Source organism: Canis lupus, chromosome 36 (assembly GCF_003254725.2).
Source record: "Canis lupus dingo isolate Sandy chromosome 36, ASM325472v2, whole genome shotgun sequence".
Taxonomy (NCBI): domain Eukaryota; kingdom Metazoa; phylum Chordata; class Mammalia; order Carnivora; family Canidae; genus Canis; species Canis lupus.
In genome coordinates, this window is record NC_064278.1 from 15207422 (window position 1) to 15225068 (window position 17647).

A 17647-nucleotide genomic window follows, 5' to 3' on the forward strand; every position below is an offset into this window, starting at 1 on the left:
AAATATGTAGGTGATAAACTGTGGACAAGCATTAGCACTTCCAGGCTGTATGTAATAGCAAATAGGTTTTTACTTACTTTCCCAGAGTTATTCTGTATGTGAGTAGGACAGAACTCGGTCATGCTGGGTGGTTAGATAGGGGAGCCCACCAGCCTTATAACTTTTAGAGTGCAAATTAGTGCTTCATTCTGTATTTTTCCAGTTTGCTGCAGAGGACAGGTACTGATCTTGAAAACAATATTTATTGTACCTTTTAAATTATGTCCCATCCATCAAGGATTTTCTGATCACTAAACTGTTAAATTCTCAAATGCTAAGAGCCTATTGTATATTCTGAGGGGAGTTAACAGGTGAATTCTAATAGAAAAATATGGATGAGTTTTTAAGCTGTCCTTTTTACTGTGCCCTAGAGCCCACTGAGTCCTTTGAATAAAAAGGGAGGGAAATGAGGGAGGAAAAGCAAGATTCAAAGAAAGATAGGATTATTCAGAGGGGATCCCAGAATAAAAGGAAGTTATAAGGAAGTGGTGGAGAAATTTCCAAGTTTAGACTGTGTGTGTGTTTATATGAAGGTCAGATTGAGGGGAAAGAAAGTAAGGAGAAAAAGTTCAAGAAAACGTAGAATTTACAATTCAACAGAAGGCAGAGCCTAGCAAGATCCTCTCTTCTGCAGTTCTGATTTGCTGGCCCCAAACCTCAGCAGCTCCATCCTCCAAACAGGGATGAGATGGGGGAAGAGGACCTTCAGTGGGTCCTCGCAGATGCCCATGGAAAGAATGCAATACAATCTCTTCAGATGTGGTGGGTTTGTAGTGTTGGTTTTCCCCTTTTCTATATTAGAAAAGCCTTCCTGCTCAACACCAAGCTTTCATGTCCTCCTTTCTCATTAAAAAAAATAATAAAGTTAAAACCTACAGGCTGTACCATAACTTTAGCTGCATGCAAATAAACTGATGGCTTTGGGAATGCATCCAACATGCAGCCTAGAAAAGGAAGCTGCACTGCCCCCTGATATCACTTCATGCAGAGATAGCCTCATATTCCTGCTCACTATTTAGGTTGCTTTTCTGGCTATTGAAAACTTAGCTCCCCGTTTATTCCCTTTCTTAAACTGTTTTCTTTAAGCCAATTGAAGCATTTCCTTCCATTTTGCACAGTCTCCTAAATAGCCCTTGAGGTAGGGCCTCATTATTTGCCCCTCATGCCCTCAACCCTTCTAGCACCCACTTTGCACTTTTGTTGAACAAGGCTGCAGACATCCTCACCCCATGGGGAGGTGGCCGCCTGGACAGCAATTCACCAAGCAGAACACACTTGCTGACAGCAGCATCTTCCAGTTTAAACATTCCTGCTTCATACTCTTGCCACCTGTTCAGAGCAGATGGGAAGCTGCCATGGCAGAGGCTGGTGCTAAAATGCCACTTGTGCACTCTGTAAACCAAATAGCTTGTATGTGCAGGAGCAGGGTTTTTATTGTTAAGATATGATAACAAAGCAGGTTGTTTCCTACATTTGTTTTCATTCATAAATTTCTTCTAGTCAGCCCAGGTAGTTGAGATAGATGATTGGGAACATGTGTATCTCAAGCTCTGGGCTACAGTGACCATGTGGGAACTGTGGGGAGTGGGCGGAGTAGCAGCAGGGTTTGATGGCAGGAAGGTAACTGGAACCCATCTAATTCCCTGAGATCCAACATGGGCTTTGGGCCCATGTCTTTTTTTTTTTTTTTAATTTTTATTTATTTATGATAGTCACACAGAGAGAGAGAGAGAGGCAGAGACATAGGCAGAGGGAGAAGCAAGCTCCATGCACCAGGAGCCCGACGTGGGATTCGATCCCGGGTCTCCAGGATCGCGCCCTGGGCCAAAGGCAGGCGCCAAACCACTGCGCCACCCAGGGATCCCTGGGCCCATGTCTTTATAATCATCCAGCTTCATGGGTGGTTGCCCAGTTTTCTTTTGAAAAACTGTTTGGGGGCACCTGGGTCGCTCAGTGATTAAGCCTCTGGCTCTGCCTTTGCTCCTGTTGTCATCCCAGGGTCCTGGGATCCAGTCCTGCATCAGGCTCTGGAAGGAGTCTGCTTCTCCCTCTGCCTATGTCTCTGCCTCTCTCTGTGTCTCTCATGAATAATTAAATCTTAAAGAAAAGAAAGAAAAAGAATGAAAGAAAGGAAAGAAAGAAAGAGGAAGAAAAAGAAAGGAAGAAAGAAAGGAAAGAAAGAAAAAGAAAAGAAAGAAAGAAAGAAAGAAAAGAAAGAAAAAAGAAAGAAATTGGTTTCATGCGACATTATTGGAGAACTTAACAGGGGACCATTAGAACATCAAAAGATATAGAAATAATAGTGATAGGTACTTACACCAAGATCATATGGTACTTTGCAGAGTGTGGTTATTCTCAAGTGAGTGGAACAGCACAAATTCTATTTTTCTTTTATATGTCTTAAAACTTCTCCTGTAGTATTCACTGTCATGTTCAAAACATCAAGGTCCCTCAGGTATTGAACCAAACAGATTTTGGAAAAGCCAGAAAATGTCTATATCCTTAAACTACTTCCCTCTGCCTCTACTCTAGGTGGACACTCTGGAGGTGATACGGCATCCAGAAGAAACTACCAACATGAAGAGGCAGACCATGGCTTCTTACTTCCGGGTATGGAGTCTTTTTAATCTCTATTCTGCCTATTTCTAAAAAGGACTCCCAATCCTTCATATAAGAGGCTCAAATATGATGGAATTATTGAAGAGCAAAGCACAAGAGTCAGTTAAGAAAGGTAGGAGTGAAGGGAACCTACCTCTGTTCTCTGATTTCAGGAAGATCAGATGAAATCCCATGTGTCTACAGAGAGGACCCTCTCTGTCACTGACACAAAGCTTTGTCCATTCAGTGTGCTGATTCTATTAGCATTTGACCCACTTCCTGGCCTTAAAGCTACTGGAACCAGCTGCTTTCCCAGCATATTTACTGAAAAATAAAGTATTTAATAAAATTCCAGAAGGTCGCTTATTAATTTCAGATCCTGAGGGAATCCGTCTTAGTTTTGACTTTATTTTTCTGGATCAAATTGACCCAGACCCAGTTATTTCCCATCTCTGCTGCCCCAAGTCTTGATATTTCATCTAGTAAAATGATTCCTTTGAGTAAAAACATTGTGCCTAGAAAGGCTCTGCTTAGATGCACATTATACCAATTCACATAGATTTATCTTCACAGTATAAAGCACTAGGGTTAGAAACCCCTTGAGATCATGAACCACTGGGAGCTAAGGTCTAGGCAGCTTTGTGGTAGAGAAGCTATTAGGCTATAGATGATATTACTGATCTCAGGTTGTAAGGTGGAGTTGCAATTGGAAGGAGCTCAGTAGGGATGGGAAGCCAGGTGGTCATGAGCTGGGGTTGCACCATGGGTGGAAGGCTCCATGGAAAGCTGGCAGGTTCAAGAAGGACCCAAAGCCAAAAAGTCTGATCTAGTCAGCTGTACTTCAGAAATAAACTAAAATTGGGCTCTGAGGGTATGAATTGGGCCCAGAGGCCTTTGAGTCCAGTATTCCATCCATGCAGTGATTCTTGCCACAGCTTCTCTGACAGGTGGACAGTCAGCTCCTGCTTCATCACTCTCATGGTTGGACATTTCTGATTGTCATTTATTTCTTATCTTGAGATTTACCCTGGTCCTCTCCCCTTTAGTAGCTGTATCTTCCTAGTGTCTTGAGGGGGCAGTGTGTCCCATGGGATTTGGAGACTCTGAAGAACTGTGTGATATCATCTTCCAGATCCTAGAATCCCACTTTCAGAAGAAGCCACCTTTACCTTACGATTTTTCAGAAATGTATCCATGACAATCAGCTTGGTGTCCCCCAAATGTTAATTCTGAGAAAAAGAATGCATTGACAAGCCAGGTAATACCATTTTGGGTCAGTGGTTATGAAATAACGGGACTGATTTCTTGTGTGGCTTGTAATTGCCCCTGAAGCTGTGTCTAAAAGAGAAACTCCAAAAATGGATGCCCCTGAGGAGCAGCTGAGGCTATTCCCACACAAGCAGGGCTGTGCTTTTCCATGTGCCCTCTTGCTGTGAGAGCCCCCTGCCAGTCATTCTAAAGATATGGGTTGATCTTTACTATAATCAACTTCTCTCCAATTGTCTTGTTTTCTTTGCCCTTTTTCTATCTGTTTCTTCTTTTTCTTCTGCTTCATTACCAGTACTATCAGTAAGATTTGCTTAGACTTTCTGGTTATTCTTGGGCTGAAGAAACAACTGACCCCTTTCCTAGTAGCTAGACGTTTTATTTTATTTTTTAAAGATTTTATTTATTCATTCATGAGAGAGAGAGAGAGAGAGAGAGACATAGAGGGAGAAGCAGGCTCCCTGCAGGGAACCTGATGCGGGACTCTATCCTGGGACCCCGAATCATTCCATGAGCCAAAGACAGACGCTCAACCGCTGAGCCACACAGGTGTCCCAGTCAGACATTTTAAATTACAGGCAGAGTTTATGGAATACTACCTTAGAGTCCTAGAGACAAGCTAGTTCTGGCGATAGAGTTACTGGGTAACCTAAGCATGTCCTTAGCTAAGTTTTTGCCATAAGGATATTGCTTGGCACTAGGTGATATTTATTTATTTGTTTGTTTGTTTATTTATTTATGATTCATCTATTTGTTTTCTTTCTTTATTTTTAAATATTTATTTATTTGAGAGAGAAAATGAGAGCACATATGACCTGGGAGGAGTGGTTGAGGGAGAGGGAAAGGGAGAGAATCTCAAGCAGATTCCCTGCTGAGAGAGGAGCTCAAAGCAGGGTTCAATCGGATGATCCTGAGATCATGACTTGAGCCAAAATCATGAGTTGAATGCCTAACCAACTGAGCCACCTAGACACCCCTCATCTATTCATTTTAGAGAGAGTGTGTTAGTATATGAGCAGAAGAGAGGGTCAGAGTGAGAGAATCTCAAGCAGAACTCCCCCTCCCCGCCACCAAGCTGAGCAGGGACCCCAACAAAAGGCTCAATCCCATGACCCCAAGATCAAGACCTGAGCTGAAATCAAGAGTCAGACACTCAGCCAACTGAGCCACCCAGGCACCCTGGTACTAGGTGATGTTTAAGGAATGCTTTTGAATCCACAGGCAGCTATAAGTATTCATTAGAACCTATATTATCACCCTGTATTACTGGCTTCTTTTTTGGCCTCAAAAAGGTCTGTGAGTTGTTTACAAGCCAACAAACTGCTCTAGAGGCCCCTGTAGGCCTCTGTTGTAATTATCTATTATGTTTGTGGTAACCTCATTTCATGGGTATTTTTTCCCCTGATAGTACTCTCTGATGGATCTGCTCTCCAAAATGGTGGTTGGACAGCCCCACTTTGTGCGCTGCATTAAACCCAATGATGACCGAGAGGCCTTGAAGTTCTCCCGAGAGAGTGTGCTGGCCCAGCTCCGTTCCACAGGGATCCTGGAGACAGTCAGCATCCGCAGGCAGGGGTATTCCCACCGCATCCTCTTTGAAGAATTTGTGAAAAGGTCAGGTGGCATCTTGGGAAATACATTATGTTAAATATAGCTGTGCTGTGGCTGTCCTAGTCCGCTGGGATTGTTCCTCCTGCATGTTTGCCTCCTAACATGTAATTGGCTGGTTACCAGCTACCATTTACTTGCTTAAATGTTTGCATTTTTATTGTGCTTCAACTAAATTGCAGTGCTCTGGAGGACAGAGTAAGCACCCTTCTTATCGCTTAAAAAAAATAAAAACGTCCATAGGTATTTATATAATGTATATATCCTTGGATTTCAGAATTTCCAGATATTTAATTGATATTTAATGATGAAAGTGTTCCTCCATAAGTGGATCAAGATTCTAGTGGGTGTGAATACACCCAGGCACCCAATCCTTAGGCTAAAAAAATGGCATGATACAAAAGCATAGCTGATATTTGCAAAGCACCTAGAATGCCCTAGGTGTATAATCTCATTTGATTCATAGAACAGTCCTGTGAGCTATACTCTATTATTATTCTCATTTTATAGATGAGGAAATTGAGGTGCAGAAAGAAACGTAAGTGACTTTCCCAAGGTCCCATGCTAGTGAATGGTAGAGCAGACATTTGAACCTAGAAGTCTTCATCATACACTTTTATCTCCTCAGTTCATTGCAGTCAACCAATGTCTATTGAAATAAATTGTTTTGGAGCTTTTTAGACCTAGAAATTGACTTTACCTAGGAGTGAAAATCTGTTCCTTTTTATATAGCGGCCATAGAGATGCACTGTGTATCATGTGATTACAGGTAGAATTTTTACAAAATTTTCTGAGAGGAAATAGAGGGCAATGTTAACAAAAAGCCACCTGTGAGATGCATTGCTATCTGAGGATGTCCAGAGAGAAAAATTAAAACCCACTATAAAATCTGCACCCCGTCAGTTTTCTTTTTACCTCCTTTCTGAAACTTATGCCCAAGGTCATTTTTCCAACTTTTTCTCTGGAAGAATGAATTCTAATACAGTATTTTGCTTCATCGAATCTTCCAAATGCCACTACCTTCCATGGAAAAGAAAGGGCAAAAAAAATTTCCTTGCAGTGAGAGTTTTTAAATTAAAAATAACAAAATGGCTTTTAAAAAGGAAGTGTCTTTGAGCTTCTTTTTCCTCTTAAATTTGGAGGTGGAACAAGAAAAAAAAAGACTATTTTAGCACATGAATGTGACTAGTCAAGTATTTTTAGCCACTGAGTGTGAAATACATAAAAATATTTAAGAAAACAGGTCAAATGCTAAACAGATTGGCACTTCTTTGTTCGTAATCAGAAAGCCATTAGGCAAGTATGAACAAGAATTTCAAAATGTCAGTAAATCTGAAGGTATCAAAGATTTCTGAGCCAGCAAGTTAATTGGTATTTTGATCCTTTTGAGCAATTTAACAACAAAATGGATGAGTTAGCAGTTTTCTTCCTTGATGTTATTCAACAAATAGGTGCACCTCTTATCTTCCTATTGGGGAGTGCTGTTTTGTAAACTCTTAGCGGAAATATGCAGACAAGACAATCAAAGGCAGGGGAGTCATTCAGGGTTTATCCGGTAGAGGTAAATAAAAGATAAAGACTTGTTTTATGTTACTTTTTACCTTTTTGTATTTTCTGGCATTTGGGACTGAATCCTGAAAGACAGTGTTTGGGGCATTATGTTGTAGAGTTCCTGAGTAGGAAAGTATTTCCCCAAGTCACCCAAATCTGCCACTTGGCCAAACCTAAACTGCTTCCTCAATCCACCATTTTTTAATTTTTTGGCAAAATGACTTGGAAGTGCTCTTCCTATTTTCCATTTATGGAGCCTTGTGGGAGAGAGGTTGTTCCCAACACCTTCTCATCAGTGAGCCAGGTGAGTTGGCAGTATTTATCTCTTCGCAGATAGGTATGAAAGAAGTCACCTGGCAGTGCTAGGCAGGTAGCTGAAACCTCCTGAAGTCATACTGTTGAGGGACATCACAGAAAATGACTGAATATCAATTGGCTTCATGGTCACTGGGCTCTGAAGTATAGGCAGCAGAAAGTCTCTACTGGGGTGAACATAGGACAGTGTGTGTTTGTGTTCTGGCAAATGTCTATAAAATAGGACTGCACATTCAATTCAAAGTCTTATAATTTGTTTATTAAATTATTGAAGTTTAATAGTGCAATTTTGTAATGAGTTCAGAGTTCTGATCTGCTTTTGGATATAGTATTTGGCAAGTAACTTGACATTTCTGTAAAATATATTTCCTTGTCTGCATGAAAAGGTAGGAATACACAGAACCCACATCTTGAAGATTTTCATGGATTACATACAGATTCCTTGGCCTTAGTAGGCTTTAAGTCTTCCAGAAAGGCTCACTTCCCCCAATCAAGCTCATAGGGGGGAGAACTGTATCTCCCAGGACCCAATTCATAATAGCTATTAAATCAGTATCTGTTAAACAGAGTAACATTCACTCTCCTGACCCAGGACTTCACAGTTTTGCACCTCATGATGTAGGGAATTTCCACTTTAAGAAGATTACTTATCTTTCATGTGGAATTTTATATACTGTAATCCTAGGACTATTTGAGATCTCCGTAATGTACATAACACCTTAAATTTTCTTTAAGATCTTCCCTTTCAATAGTTTACTATTTCTCATTATTCTCTTCCTATGTTTTCCCTTTGTAATTAAAATGAAATCACTGAAGTATTCTAAATTTGTGGAAGTCCCTGGCAGTGGGATAGATAGAATATACAGTGACATAGAAGAATTTGAGTCTAAATGTTTGGTTTAATGGAATAGATATTAGTTTTTCATAATCATTGAGGGTGGAGGTGATCCTCTCAGCAGATGCAGAAGCAAACATACATTATTTCCAACAAACCGTGCTGTTATTCAAAGTATTTTTTATTTGGAGCTTCCTTCAGAACTAAGCACACAATTATTTTATTTGACTTCTGGGAACACCCAGTGTGACCACCTTTTCTATTAGACTTGGCTCTCAATCTTAGCTGTTTCTGAAAATTAACACACGTACATGACAAAAATTTACCAACTTTGAGGCTTTTATTTATTTATTTTTATTGGAGTTTAATTTGCCAACATACAGCATAAATACCCAGTGCTCATCCCATCAAGTGCCCTCCTCAGTGCCCATCGCCCAGTCACCCCCACCCCCTGCCCAACTTTGAGGCTTTTAAATGGAAGTTCAGATATAGATTCTAATAACAAGTCGTTGAAATGTTTGTGGCAAAGAGACCCTTCTTAGAAATGTAATGTCCCAAGGAATTGGAGAATGAGTAATCTTTAAAAGGAACCACAGGGCAGCCCGGGTGGCTCAGCGGTTTAGCACCGCCTTCGGCCCAGGGCCTGATCCTGGAGACCCGGGATAGAGTCCCACATCGGGCTCCCTGCATGGAGCCTGCTTCTCCCTCTGCCTGTGTCTCTGACTCTCTCTCTCTCTCTGTGCCTCTTATGAATGAATGAATAAATAAAATCTTAAAAAAAAAAAAGGAACCACATTTATTAGGACCTTTATATTAGTTCTGGTGTGACTTTTTTGTGAATGAGTTACCCGATTTTATAACCTCCTTCCAAGTAGTACCAGAATCTCTAGCAGCTACAGAAAAGCCTTGTGAATGCCAAGGATTATGGACAAAATTGTTGTTTTTGAACATTTGTGAAGAATCAAAGTGCCCTCATGAGAATTGTCTTCTAAAAAGTCATATATACACCTCTGCCTTTATGTATGTTTCCATACCTCTAGTAGAATGCCTGGCACAGAATAGGTGCTCAAACCTTCATCCCCTTTAACAAAAGTGCTTTATTCCTGTTGCTTTTTTTTATTTACCGCTTTTATTTATTTATACTCTAAGAAAAAAGACACACAAAACTCCTCATTGAGGGCATCACCAGAGACGATGAATTGACTTCCTTGGATACTAGAGCAATCCTTTGAGACCCAGATGTTTTTGCCAGTGGATGGTCTGGAGTGAGTTTAGAAATCCAGACATTTTTTACTCAGTCACTTCTGGTGTCGTGCTTGGTATATAATGTGTGTTCCAAGGTGTATGTTTAGTGTTTCCCAAATGAGGGAATGTATCAGTCAGGAATGCATTTGACTGTGAATAACAAACATTTTCAGTGCTTGAACCAGGGTTTCTCATTCTCAGCACTGCTGACATTTTGGATCAGATAATTCTTTGTTGTGGAAGACTATGTCTGTGCCTGGTAAAAAGTATAATGTATCCCTGGCTCCTACCTATTAGGATGCCAATAACCTCACCCCCCACCCACAGTCATGACAGTAAAAACAATGCCTCCAGAAATTGCCAAATGTCCTCTGGGGGGCCAAATTGCCCAAATTGAAAACCAGTGGCAAATAGGTTTGTTTGTTAGTTTCCCACAAAAAGAAATTAAGAGGTAAGCTATTTTTAATATTAGTTCAGCTGTTCAGTGATGTCACTAAGGACCTGAATATACCTTCTGACCTCTTTCCATTCCTTTTTACAATCTTTACTTATGTGGGTTGGCTTATAGTCTCATGGTCACAAGAGGCTGCTGCCTCTCTAGATCATGTCTATATTCAAAGGGAGAAAGGGGCAAGATGAATGATGAAGCCAGCTCTATTTGCCCCACCCTTTATTGGGAAAGAAAACATTTTCCCAGAAGCCATTTCACATTTCTTTGGCTTAAACAGAGACACGTAATCATTCCTAGTTACAGAGAGGGACTTAGAAAGTAGGGAACAGGGATCCCTGGGTGGCGCAGCGGTTTGGCGCCTGCCTTTGGCCCAGGGCGTGATCCTGGAGACCCGGGATCGGATCCCACATCAGGCTCCCGGTGCATGGAGCCTGCTTCTCCCTCTGCCTGTGTCTCTGCCTCTCTCTCTCTCTCTGTGACTATCATAAATAAATAAAAATTTATAATAAAAAAAAAAAGAAAGTAGGGAACAGGGATCCCTCTCTCTCTGTGACTATCATAAATAAATAAAAAATTAAATTAAATTAAAAAAAGAAAAAGAAAGTAGGGAACATGACTGGGACTGGGAACATTCTCACCCAACGGAAAACTACTGATCTTTTAGCTAGGAAGAAGTGAGAATGGAAGTGAAAGATGTTAACTATGCTTATCACAGAAAAGAAATCTCTTGTTTATTAATTGAATGAGGGGAGGGAGTGACTGAATAACCAAGAGGCTAAGTGAATTTGAATAAATACTTCCAGTTGCCTACAATTCTTTGCTACTCAGCTGCTTCTTCAAGATTGTAGTTTAAGAATTAGCAAATACAGAAGTGCCTGAGTAAAAACAGTCGAGAAAGATATTCAGAACCCTTTAATTCCATTGCCATGGAAAGGTATATTTGCAGTTTTGAGCCTGCAACAAATTCTTTTAGTTCTTGCAAAATGAACTGAATATCATCAGTTACCACTGTGAAAACTTCACCTGAAGACAGGGTCCCTGACATTCCCTTGAAGAGACCCAAGGTTAGCACTGGCTCATAGGACAGGAATTGAGAGAAAAACCAACTCACAGAAGAATCCACACATCTCCAGAGAAGCTAAAATCCAAGTTTCAGTTTTCAAAGAATAAAGCTTCTACTTTTTTCTTTGAGTACTGAGAAAGCACAAATCCTCCAGGAGCTAGGATGGTGATACCAAGCCTTGTCTCTCACAGGACATTCCCGGATTTCCTTTGTTTTTACCTGTAACTACATACGTGAGAGCCTGACATAAAATAGATCCTAATGTGCCATTCAGATAAACTGGTAGATTTGCAGCAAAGTGAACAGAATCCTTAATTCCCTACAAATTGATTTGCATGCTAGTGAGGGACACATTATGAGAGAATATGTAAGGAAGAGAATGACGAGCTTCAACATTGTGAGTAAACATACTACATGCTTATGTGAACAGTCTCTGCATTTATCTTCTAAGGGCAGCAGTAGAGTGGTGGCATTCTCTGGGAGGGGGTCTCGAACAACTGCTGTCTTTGTATACTATCATTCCTGCCCATTGTTCTTTGTTTAATTGAGGGAATGAGTTGGCCACCCCTCCCCAACTGTATGTGTTCATGCCTTTTCTGTAGGTGAGATCTTGGATGACTTCTTTCTCTTAATTCTAACATTACCATTTTTATAATCTTCTTAGTGCACTAAACAAAAAAATAAAAGAAAACTTTAAAATCGCCTTTTGTAGTATCATTGAAAGACTATAAGAGTACCTCTAGGAGGTAGCCTGGTCCAACTTTCCATTTCATAGATGAGGAAGCTGAGGCTAGAGAAGCGAAGCAGCTCTCCAAAGGTCCCACCTCTAGGAGTCTCTATGACCTCCTCTCTCTATTCTTAGGGAGCAGAATGGGCTCACATTGGCTTTGCCTAGGCTGTGAATTCTTCTCAACTTGCCTAAGGCTATAGATGATTCAAAATCTCAAAACCCATTCTTTCAAGGTCCTGCCTTTCTCACAGAGCACACATTGCTGACAGCTGTCTTTCACTAGTCAAGTATCGGAAAAATCATTTCTGTAGTTGATAGCTCTGCAAATTCAGCCTGAAATTTATAGTGGTGATTTGAGAAGTTGAAACAAGAGGTAATATCAATCACACTGTTCTCCAATGTACTGAGTGGAGACAGTTATGATAATAATAGGCTGTCTTTCCTGATTTTTCTAATTCAGCACTGTGGGCAGACTCATGAGCTAATTTAGTTACAGGAAACAACCCAGGAGGACACAGGAACACAGTGGGCAATGGCTATGCTGTGGCAACAGTGCAGGAAGAAATAGCAAAGGAAAACAAGAAGAAAGATGTTCCAGAGGTGTTAGACATTATCGATGCAGTTGAGAAGACTGCCAGTCTGGAGCCTTGGGATTGGCTGCCCAGCTTACTCTGAAAATCAGTGGCTGAATTAAAACTCTGTTTCCCTGCTTAGAGGTTCCTTAAAACAATTTAGTAGGACTACATTATGCTAGATAATGATAATGATGGAGCAGCAAAAACAAACAAGAATAAGGACAATAATGAATGAAAAGGAGAGAAAGCAGAAGACAAGAAAGGTGAATGTGAGGAAACCTAGCACAGAGATGACAAATGAGCACCATGTCTCTTCAGCCCCAGCTGCAGACTTGGCTCCTCAGCCAAGGCATATTGCCTTCATGCCCAGATGCGGCCCTGGAATTACCCTAACATGGTGCCCTAGGAAACCACTGCCCGCAGTTGACCTCATACCCATTCTAGCATGTTCTGTTCAATTTAAATATCTGCCCATCCCAGAGCATCATGGACTGGGAAAAATTAATAATTTTTCTTACTGTAAAATAAACTAATCAGTATAAAGTTTAGCTTTCTATTACAAATTAATTAATGAATAAACTCAGCCTCAACCTTTAATTCTTAGTGTCTTTTAAGACAGTCCTCATTTAAAGCTTATGAGGAGTCTGCAGCAGCATGTGAAACATTTATTAAGTACCTACAGCTGAGTGCTGTAGTAATATTGAATTAGAAGGAATTTACAGTCTCAGGACTTCTGCAATCTAATAGCACAGATCAGTCTGACTTCTTACTCTAAGACCCAAATTTAGGAGTCTTCCTAAAAATTACTTCTTTTTTTTTTTTTTTTTTTTGGTAGCAGATGGTAGCCAGCTGTTCTGTCTTTACTGAAGGCCAAACACGAAGGAAAAATTAAAATAAAGGGGCTTATGGTAAATATAAGAAAGAACTTAAAAAACTAAATCTGGATTTTCATACACACTAAAGGGAAATGGGCAATTGTGAGTAATTATCAAATTATCCAAGCCAGAATCAGTTCCCTCCATTATCGACCTAAGAGAAAATTCTTTATATGGGTTGAATTGTTCAGATAATTGTCCTGTATTTTGGATATCTGAGTAGACAATCTGGGTGGTCACTAATGTTGATGGAGGGTCCCTCAAGGAATATTTTTTTTCAAGGAATATTTTTAAATATGAAAAGGATTGATATATTTGCTGCCTAATTGGGGATATATCCACTTAGGTGCAAGCAATAGTGATCAAATTAGTAGATACATGATTCTTTGACCAGGATATAGGCAAATTGTAATTAAACCATAATAATTTTTATTTATGTTTGAAATTAACTTTCAATTGCAAAAATAAAGTGTGAATAACTTTTCCTGTAAAATTTTTAAATACTGCATATAAGACTTAAGTCTTTTTTTCTGCATTCCAAATTCCATTTCCCAGTATTCTGCTTGCATCGTGGCCCTTCCTGGTAGTTACTATTATTCTTTCGGTAGTGTTAGCCTCTCAGAATACACACATACCTGTATACACACACAGAGGGAAAGAAAGAGAAAGATCAAGAAAGGGAAAGAACCCTACATTTTTGGTCAACTTGAATCACATATTTTATACCATTTGGCAATTTCCTTTTCTATTTTAACAGTATATATTAGGGATAAATCTATGTTCTTTCATAGCTCCAATGCATTTTTTAAAAGATTTTATTTATTCATTCATGAGAAACCCAGAGAGAGAGGCAGAGACATAGGCAGAGGGAGAAGCAGACTCCCTGCACAGAGCCTGATCCAGGACTTGATCCCAGGACCCCCGGATTACAACCTGAGCCAAAGGCAGATGCTCAACCACTGAGCTACCCAATGCATTCATTTTTAACTCCATTATTAAAATTGGTAATGTTCATGTACCCATTCTTCTATTGGTGGATATTGATATTGTGTCCAGTTGTTTGCCAGCAATGCTCAAATTATCTTACATATTAAACCTGTGTGAGAATTTCTTTAGGGTGGATTTTGCAATTAATTGACTTTCAGGGGATCATGATGTGCTCCAGAAAGTCATTTATTCCTAACAAAGAGAAAAGATGATGAAGAGACATGGGAGCCAGTGTCTTTCCTCAGATGGATTGTGTAACTGTAGGCAAGTCACTTCACTTCCCTGGGATTTTGCTTCTCTAATAAATTAATGGTTCTTCAACTTTCTCATGTATGAGAATCTCCAGAGGCCTTGTTAAAACACATATTGCTGAGCCCTACCTGCAGAATTTTTGGTTAGTAGGGGGCTGTGTGTGCAGGTTTCCAGGTAATACTGATACTGCTGATCAGGAGACTAATCTGAGAGCCATTGTTCAGGTATGTTGAGGAGACTATCCTGTGAAAGAGATCATAGTTGAAATTCTATGAGCCCCAAACAGACTATATAGGGAAATTTTAAGTCCTGTATTTTACTCAGTTATAATGTTAATAACTGAAGACTTGCGCTACAGTAACAGTATAGTATTGATGATACACATCAGTTTTATATTTTTAAATTTAAATTCAGCCAACATAAAGCACATACTTAGATTCAGATGTAGTGTTTATTGATTTATCAGTTGCGTATAACATCTAGTGCTCATCACATCACATGCCTTCCTTAATGCCCATCACTCAATTATCCTATCCTCCCACCTACCTCCCCTCCTTCAACCCTCAGTTTGTTTCCTATAGTTAAGAGTTTCTCATGGTTTTTATCCCTCTCTGATGACTTTCTATTGTTTTTACTCCCTTCTCTTATGATCTTTTTTTTTTCTCTTATGATCTTTTGTGCTGTTTCTTATATTCCATGAGTGAAATCATATGATAATTATCTTTCTCTGATTGACTTATTTCACTCAGCATAATATCCTCCATTTCCAACCACATTGATATAAATGGTATTTGTCATTTCAGATGGCTGAGTAATATTCCATTGTGTGTGTGTGTGTGTGTGTGTGTGTGTGTGTGTGTGTATCTCACATTTTCTTTGTCCATTCATCTGTGGATGGTCATCTCGACTCTTTCCACAGTTTGGTTATTGTGGACATTGCTGCTATGAACATTTGGAGTGCCAGGTGTCCCTTTGGATCACCATATTTGTATCTTTGGGGTAAATACCTAGTAGTGCAATTGCTGGGTCACAGGGTAGCTCTATTTTTAACTTCCTATGGAACTTCCATACCGTTTTCCAGAGTGGCTGCACCAGCTTGCATTCCCACCAAGAGTGTAAGAGGGTTCTCCTTTTTCCACATCCTCATCAACATTTGTTGTTTCCTGTCCTGTTAATTTTAGCTGTTCTGACTGGTATAAGGTGGTATCTCATTCTGTTTTTGATTTGTATTTTCCTGATGCCAACTGATGTAGAGCATTTTTTAAAATCAGAGAAGCAATTCTTTAGGCCAAGAGATAAGTCAACTTAGCATCTTTGGTGGAAGTAATCCTAAAGGGCCATCTAATTCAAGTACCAAGCTAAAATTAGAATTTCTTTGGCAATATTCTTGACCTTCCATCCACTTCCCTTTGAACAGTCTGGGGTCTAGGAATTCACTCTTTGACTCCTGAGACAATCTATTTTGTGGTTTTTTTTTTTTTTTTTTTTTTATCACAACTGTCCTTCCTAACCTTGACCAAAATCATCTTCTAACTAGTATTGCAATTGCTGGGTCACAGGGTAGCTCTATTTTTAACTTCCTATGGAACTTGCATACCATTTTTCAGAGTGGCTGCACCAGCTTGCATTCCCACCAAGAGTGTAAGAGGGTTCTCCTTTTTCCACATCCTCGTCAACATTTGTTGTTTCCTGTCTTGAAAAAATTGGCTCCTTTCTCTATTTGAGTCAGTTATCATGTTCCTCCCAAGTCAGCAGTTCTCAAACCCTATGGTGCCTCAAAATCACCATAGAAGCTTATTAAAATATAGATTCCTGATTCCCAGCTGTAAAGATTCTGATTCTGTGTCTGGATATGACCTGGAATCCACATCTTTTATGAAATCTCTCAGTAGATCTGATGCCGGTGGTCTGACATAGTTTAAGAGACTAATGGTAATGGGGTTCAGGACATACTTCTACAGAATATGATACCTTGGCATATCGAATATTTCAAGCTGAAGGAATTTGCGAAATGACATGAGCAGGAAGGACTTTCTGTCCATTCTCTGAAGCAGGTCCTATACCCTCATGTGAGAGGTGCCCTCCCTTTACCAAAAGGAAAGAAATATCCTCATCTCTGAAGACAATGGATACAGAGAAGGATCTGCATGACCAGTCTTGTTAAGTTCCCCCCCATTTACCACATTTTGTTCCTGCCTTTGTCCTATCACCTCTTTCTGTGGCTCTCTACTCTTCATCAAATCCACCGTTAAAACACCCAGGTTTAGCCATCTCTTCAGGTCTTCATTTCCTTCTGAAAGCTCCTGTGTCATGTAAAACTTCTATTAATTGACTGTGTATGCTTTTTCCTGCTAATCTGTCTTTGGCAGTCTAATTTTTAGACCCAGCCAGAGACTAGATCTAGGAAAACTTTTTTCCTTTCTTATAAGGCCCAGTTAAGTCTTCCTTTCTAAACTCAATGCTCCCAGTATTTTCAACAGTTCTTCATATGACATGGCTTAAGTTCCCTCACTGTCTTGGTTGCCAAATGCCACCTGCCAAAATACACTACAAAATATACCCATAAACCCCCCACTTCCTTATCCTGACTTAATATTTTTCGTAGCACTTATCCCTACCCAAAATGATGCTCTTTATGTACTTAATATTTGTTTCCCTGACTAGAATATATGTTTCATGAGGGCAGGGGAATTGTCCACCTTACTCATGATATTCCAAGTACTTTCATCAGTACCTTTTAGGATTGCTCGGTAGCAATGGATCTACAAACATATGATGACTTTCTCCCTCAACCTGCCCATGTGTTTGTGCTTCTTTCGGCCAGATGTCTATACCCTAGGTTTTGTACCTCTTTCTTACCCTTGTTAAAGATAATTTTCAGAAGGTAACATCATGATTCACATAGAGATATAAAGATGAATGTGTTTAAAGAATTTATTTTATTCATATGAGATGAGGGAATCAAGTAGATAGTATCATAGGTTCAAAGGAAAAGTCAAAATAGCGCAAGCTTTATATGAATTAAAAGAATGTTGAGGTGAATTGCAAATGGAGATAAAACTGGGCTTTCCACAGTGGGAAGCCAAAATCATCACTGGACTGGATGGAGTTTATGTATCTATCAATTACATAATTTACAAAGAGATGCAAACTAGCTCAAAGAAGATGAGCAGGGCTAGAACCCGATAACACAAAAGGATGTGCTAAAGATGGTGTACATAGTTTTCCACTGAACTACCAATGCTTTACTGATAAAC

The 17647-nt window shown here is 39.8% G+C and overlaps 1 protein-coding gene across 14 annotated transcripts in view; it reads left to right on the forward strand.

Annotated features, from left to right (window-relative positions):
* The window catches only part of MYO3B (myosin IIIB), a 427138-nt gene that overhangs the window by 230610 nt on the left and 178881 nt on the right, over positions 1-17647 (forward strand). For 13 of the 14 annotated variants that reach the window (XR_003141433.3, XR_003141434.3, XR_003141436.3 and 10 more), the window contains 2 exons: positions 2572-2649; positions 5312-5517. Coding sequence is in view for 10 of the 14 variants with exons in the window: in XM_025460118.3 (XP_025315903.1) it covers positions 2572-2649; positions 5312-5517 (284 nt within the window). In the remaining 4 variants the exon portion in view is untranslated. The remainder of the gene's footprint in view (positions 1-2571; positions 2650-5311; positions 5518-17647) is intronic. The other variant, XM_049106167.1, reaches the window with a different exon arrangement.